The 7056-nt window shown below is 37.6% G+C and overlaps 1 protein-coding gene across 1 annotated transcript; it reads left to right on the top strand.

Annotated features, from left to right (window-relative positions):
* The first annotated feature begins 3191 nt into the window (after window positions 1-3191).
* On the top strand, window positions 3192-5694 carry LOC123532548 (uncharacterized). Its single transcript, XM_045314005.2, has 4 exons — window positions 3192-3381; window positions 4171-4360; window positions 4640-4711; window positions 5437-5694. The coding sequence occupies exons 1-4, from the start codon at window positions 3358-3360 to the stop codon at window positions 5601-5603; spliced, it is 453 nt and encodes a 150-aa protein (XP_045169940.2). The 5' UTR covers window positions 3192-3357; the 3' UTR covers window positions 5604-5694.
* Window positions 5695-7056: the final 1362 nt, after the last annotated feature.

The raw sequence follows: 7056 nt of genomic DNA, 5'->3' as shown, positions 1-7056 counted from the left end.
AAGAGACACTGATGGTTGGCTGCGATAGGGATCATCTACTTGGCATGTCCAGTCATCCCGCTAAGTTTCAACACTCTTGGCCTAGTGGTTGTAAAGTCACTGTTCAGGCTCCTGTGACCTTGACCTTTGATCAAGTGACCCCAAAATAAATAGGGGTCATCTACCCTGCATGTCAAATCATCCTGTTAAGTTTCAACATTCTAGGTCAAGTGGTTCTCGAGTTATTTTCGGGAAATGATTTTACATGAACAGGCCCCTGTGACCTTGACCTTTAACAGAGTGACCCAAAAATCGGTAGGGGTCATCTACTCTGCATGTTCAATCATCCTATGAAGTTTCAACATTCTGGATCAAGAGGTTCTCAAGTTATTTATCGGAAATGGTTATCAATGTTCAAGCCCCTGTGACCTTGACATTTAACGCAGTGACCCCAAAAACAATATGGGTCATTTACTCTGCAGGAACAATCATCCTATGAAGTTTCAACATTCTGGGTCGAGAGGTTTTCAAGTTATTGATCAGAAACGGTTTTCGAAGTTCAGGCCCATGTGATCTTGACCTTTAACAGAGTGACCACAAAATCGATAGGATTCATCTACTCTGCATGACCATTCATCCTGTAAAGTTTCAACATTCTGGGTCAAGTGGTTCTCAAGTTACTGACCGGAAATGGTTTTCAATATTCAGGCCCTGTGACCTTGACCTGTAACAAAGCGACCCCAAAATCGATAGGAGTCATCTACTCTGCATGTTCAATCATCCTATGAAGTTTCAACATTCTGAATCAAGAGGTTCTCAAGTTATTGATCGGAAATGGTTATCAATATTCAGGCCCCTGTGACCTTGACATTTAACGCAGTGACCCCAAAAACAATATGAGTCATTTTCTCTACAGGAACAATCATCCTATGAAGTTTCAACATTCTGGATCGAGAGGTTCTCAAGTTATTGATCAGAAACGGTTTTCGAATTTCAGGCCCCTGTGACCTTGACCTTTAACAGAGTGATTCCAAAAACGATAAAGGTCATCTACTCTGCATAGTCAATCATCCTGTTAAGTTTCAACATTCTGAGTCAAGTGGTTCTCAAGTTACTGACCGGAAATGGTTTTCAATGTTCAGGCCCCTGTGACCTTGACCTTTAACAAAGTGACCCCAAAATTGATAAGGGTTATTTACTCTGCATGACCAATCATCCTATGAAGTTTCAACATTATGGGTCAAGTGGTACTCAAGTTATTGATCGGAAATGGTTTCCAATGTTCAGGCCTCTGTGACCTTGACCTTTGACGGAGTGACCCCAAAAACAATAGAGGTCATCTACACTACATGACCAACTATCCTATGAAGTTTCAACATTCTGAGTCAAGTGGTTCTCTAGTTATTGATCAGAAACGGTTTTCAATGTTCAGGCCCCTGTGTCCTTGACCTTTGACGGAGTGACCGCAAAAACAATAGAGGTCATCTACACTACATGGCCAATCATCCTGTTAAGTTTCAACATTCTGAGTCAAGTGGTTCTCTAGTTATTGATCGGAAATTATTTTCAATGTTCAGGCCCCTGTGACCTTGACCTTTGACGGAGTGACCCCAAAAACTACAGGGGTCGTCTACTCCAGCAGCCCTACAACTCTATGAAGTTTGAAGGTTCTAGATCAAATGGTTCTCCAGTTATTGATCGTAAATGAAGTGTGACGTACGGACGGACGGACGGACAGGGCAAAAACAATTTAACAGGAGAGAAAGCGTGTGTTAACAGAGAGATTCTCGCGCTCACGTGCTGTTATAACACCTTTTTATATATGCGCGTTCCGTGGAAGATCGTAAACGTATAACGGCCCCAAAACGGATAATTCAAATGGAAATGACGTCAACGTGAAACAACAACTCGGATATTCCCGCGCATTTTATGGAAATTTGATGACGTTGAGGGATAATGTATTCATTTATTCGTTTTTTCGCGTTTTATGCTAGAATAGCGTTAGCGCATGTCTGCAGTCGTTATAACACGAACAAACATGCGTTATCCCTACAATGGAGCCTGAAACGTCAATATTTTTCATTCTAATATGGCTAACAATGCTTTAATCATCACAACGATGTTATGTTGACGTCACGTCAACGTGATATTTAGCGCCATGTACGCATCAAGAAATAGCCCTTTCAAATTTCATGAAATATTTTACTTAATAACATGTTTTAAACGAAATGTCACGTTGCACAAATGTTTTGATTAATTTATACACATACTGAATTAGTTATTCGCATTGCTGAATAATTCGCAATAATTTTCGCTCTAACTGAATTCTGCCGCAAGACGTATGACCGTTTCCGGTCCTGGCGTGTTTTAACAAATACCTACTGTTGGCGCCATGCTTACGCGAAGAAACAGTTCCATCATATTTGATATAAATTTTACAATAAAGAACATATTAGAATCGAAATAATTTATAGCAAAACAGTGCTTTATCACTATTTATACACTCGAGCGGTTATACGTCGTCCTAAATAATTTCACTCGGACTGCGCACTCGTGAAATTATTACGCCCGACATATAACCGCCTATCGTGTATAAATAGCGATATGGCACTGTTTTGCTATAAATTATTCCTTAAATACGTTCAAATTTCATATGGGGGTGTGACGTCATTTGTGACGTCCGTTTCATGTATGTCGTCGCATTTAAAAGGTCTTTCACGACGATATTTTTAATTTCTCTCAGGCTTAATAACAAATTTGTATCACTTGTATAAAATTTTAAGCGTAGATGCGTATGTAATAAAAAGATTATTAGATTTACATCAAGAAATATGCACCCGTTCTTTCGTGGAATATTATTGCTCTCCTAAATTCGGGCAATATTTATGCTGCAGAAATGCATTTTTTCGTTACAAATCTAATAACCTGTTAGGCATCCTTGGATATTTTTTCTTCCCCTGGGAGAATTCGTGCGACACGATAAGAATGCTGCTGTGAAGGTTAAATAAATGTGAGAATAGAATGCAACCAAGTTAAATAATAGAAGACCTGGCTTAGCTGAGCGCGGTTATGAGAGGTAATGAAAAGTACACCCCTCATGCTTCGTGGCACAGGCTGAAGTGAAACGACTATTATGGTAGTAATATTTCAACAATTTTACTTAAGTCAGGAAATCGTTTAATAAGCGATGAATTAAAAAAAACAAAACAACATCCAATGTCTTTCCAGTTGTTTGCGGTTCATGATCTACGTAAAGGTAAACATTAACGTAAACATCCGTCATTGCTCGTCTTTTTTTATCTAGCATAACAATATATAAACAAATGCATTAATGTTTATCTACATCCTATTAATGCGTTATCTGTCACAGTGGATAAAATGAATTTCTTCTTCACAATTTTGGTAAGCTATTATTTAAATAAAACGTTTTAAGCCATATATTGATGGCAGTTTATTACCTAATCTGATAACAAAATAAGCCTGCAACTAGTATCGTATTAAGGGCATGTTAAAACCCTTACCCTGCTAAATTTCTATAATGAATTTGTCCATCTTCCAATTTGGACTGTACCATTAATTGTTAAAAGGGGTGCTTACCAAAAAGATACTGGCTGAATAGCGAACAGTGCAGATCATGATAAGACTGCACGGATATGCAGGCTGATCATGATCTACACTGGTCGCAAAGGCAAAATCAATCGTGTCCAGCAAGGTAAGGGTTAAAATGATCACATACGAGGACCGAAACTCGTAATTTATGCCTTGATGAATATTGTTACTGTAATGAAAATAGCGGTTTCTTAATCTTCTTCAGGGTTTTTGATCAATACTTATTTTGACAATTTTATAAGAGATATCCCTGGATAATTAGTTTTTAAAATGAAAAAGAACAAGACTCCAAAAACTGCAAACAAAGAAGCAGTTGTATTTGGACCAAACGTAACATACCATTATAAAAGAAGCCATAAGAAGATTCTATGGACGCAGCGAACTCATTCAGAGGTTTATACAACGTGCAAAATACCTCACAACTTTAGGAGGAGGGGGTTGGGAGACATTATTATTATATGATATTAAACGAAAATGTATTCTAGCTTTGTAGTCATCTCATTGTCATATAACAGGGCTTTATTAAATGAAACTTGGTCGCAAATATTGTGCTCCGGCTTCCAACTAACGGACCTATTTCAGGTATGTTTGTGTTTTCACTACCTGCATGGACGAGTTCCATTGTCTTATGGCAGAACTAGAAAACCGACCAAGAAAACATGTACAGGCTCTCAACAATGCCCGGCAAATCAGTGCTGCAGAAATAGTGCTGGTGATCTTATCGGGGATTCGGATGATTTAGGATGGCCACGCCCTCTGGGTATGACAAATGGTAAGCTTTATTGCCTAATTTATTCTTTGTATTAGTTAAAACATTTAAAGTTATATAGGTATTAATTATGTAGAATATTCGAAAAAAATATTCAGTTGATGCGGACTTTTAACATTAGTTTTCCCTTGTCTTCACGTTTTATTAATTTAAGATGTTTTCTACGCTTGCCACTGCACGTATGCTCATGAACCATCGGTTACCCCGCTGTCTCCCAGGCTTGTGGAAGGCTGTTCTTACACAAACAGAAGTGTATGGTCCAAAATATTTTCTTTACTTCAGAAACTGGTACATGTTCATCATTGAAGAGCGGACCAGGGCAAGCGTGTGTAGAAAGTTGTGGGTGCGTCAGAGGTAACTGTGTTCTTGACAAAATGTTTATTGTGATGTACTAGAAACATAAATGTGTCGCCGATAGTCAACGGTCCGTTTACTGTTCAACTCAGACTGGAAAATTTGTAAAGTATACTGGTAACCATCGACCAGTTTAGTCCCAATACGACCAATTACGCAAAAATGAAACAACTTTCATTTAGGAAGTATAAATTGCAACAGCTGGTTCTCAGCTTGACAATGCATTTGCAATTGCTCTCACAGACAGCAAGGTAACAAAAGCCTCCCTTCGGTCTTTTGTGCTGTTTTGCAACATAAATCCTGTTGTTATACATACCCGTGGAGATGGGCCGGAAATATACCTCTTGCTAGGTGTAAGCTGAAGTTACCTATACACTACCGTATTGTTCCATTGGCACATTTACCATGTTTTCAAGACAATGGACTGACACTTTTCCGGAAATTTACGTTTGGTCAGACTTAAAACAAGTTTGACAGACGAGATCGGAAAATAATAATCTCACACACGACGAAGATAATATGGGAATCTTCTACACTTAAGGGTGCGAAATACATCAAAATGTTCTATTTCTAAATTTTGAAATAAATTTGGCCATGACTGAGATATGATGCGACGAATAATCTGAGTACTGCATTGGATACATATGCACCTTGTGATGTGAACTATAGAGAAATGACCTGCTCTAACGTAAGCCGTACTTTAGCTAGTTTATATATATTTTCAGGGTACACATGTTATCGGACATTGACTGGAGTGTGCTGTCCCCCAAAAACATGCTGGGAACGGAAAAGAGCAGAAGCCGATAAAAAATTCTGGGATAACTGCCTTCCGCCAACTTGCTTTCTCCCGCCTTCTGCCAATCCTGGAAATGTTGGGCCAGGGCTTTTATAAATTGGAATGTTAATAACATAAATGTTACAGTTTTTGCTTTTTCACGTATTAATTGACTGTTATTACAATAAAGAACGTATGCGCTGTTGAATGTTGCCGGTAGTTTGTACCCCGTAGCGAATACTAACTAATAAAATCTACAAAAAGATCCTTTGGAAGCAAAGAATGAAACCAAGAAGAATAATCGGTTTGACTGAGTCTGTTCATGAGAGGTAATGAAATGTGCAATACCTCTCATGCCCCTAGCACCGGCTCAAGCGGAACTCTATTACACAAATGTTGAATGGACTCTATGATCCCAAAGGACCAGAAAATAAAACAACATTGAATCCAAGTACGGGAAATAAGCCATAAAATATTTGATTTGTTTTGTCTGATTTAGGTTTAGCGCCGTTACTCAACAGTATTTCGTTTTATATCCTGACATCATTCATACATAACCACAAACAAAATTTCAAAACCATTAGATTATACATAGTAAGAGTTTTGTAAAAATGAATATTCAGTTGCCGAATACATAGTCGGATAGGACCGGATGCAATTCACAAGTGAAAACTATTTTGATCTTAGATGAAATACAAACATTTCTTTATTTTTTTTTCTTCCCAGTGGTTTAAATCAAATTTCACTCATTTTGCTCGTCCATACTAGTGAAAAAATCAAATATCAAATATATATTGTACCCAATATTTGAATAATTTATTGAAAAAAAAATGTAATATTACCAACTGTATTCTATCTATTCTAGGGTACTTCATGTAACGCCGTAAACGGGACACAACGTTGTTTGAATGTATATACAAAATTATAAATTTCATGTCAAAGTCTTAAAATTATACACAAAACATTTTGGTTCATTCCTTTTAAAAATCGAAAAAGACAAAAGTTAAATGCAATCTGTCTTCGTTAAACCTCAGACCTGTAGCTTCAAACAGCCGTGCGCGCTTGTATTAATTGCGATGGGGGTATCGAGATCGAGCGGTAAAGGTAACTGATTTCTGATCACTTCCCTCTACACCGCTGTGGGTTAGAGTAAAAAGCTGGTGGCTATATCTTGCTGACGAGCGGTCAAGGACACTGACTTATTATCACTTTGCACTACAGTAATGTGTTCGTAGGTTCTTCGATGTCTAGGATATTGCCTTGAAAGATACACTGCATTGTCGCCCACCTTTAAGGTTTTACCGTCTGAACTATTTGAATATTAAAATGGGGCTTAAATAACTTTGTTTTCCATCTAAATCATGGAAGCCATGTATGCGTTTGTTTCGTTTACGGACTATATTTTATGTTTAACCTGTAAAATAATCAAGGATTATTTTATTTGTTTAAGTTGTTTTAGGTCAGGAAGTACTTCAATAAGCTTTCCACATCTGTCAAGTTGATGTATGATGCATTTATGTAATTGTTTATTATATCAAACCCTCACGTTTTATACGTCAAATTGTCAGTT

This window comes from Mercenaria mercenaria, chromosome 11 (genome assembly GCF_021730395.1).
Source record: "Mercenaria mercenaria strain notata chromosome 11, MADL_Memer_1, whole genome shotgun sequence".
Classification (NCBI taxonomy): domain Eukaryota; kingdom Metazoa; phylum Mollusca; class Bivalvia; order Venerida; family Veneridae; genus Mercenaria; species Mercenaria mercenaria.
Note: the sequence above shows the minus strand (reverse complement) of the source record. Positions and strands in the feature narration are given on the sequence as shown.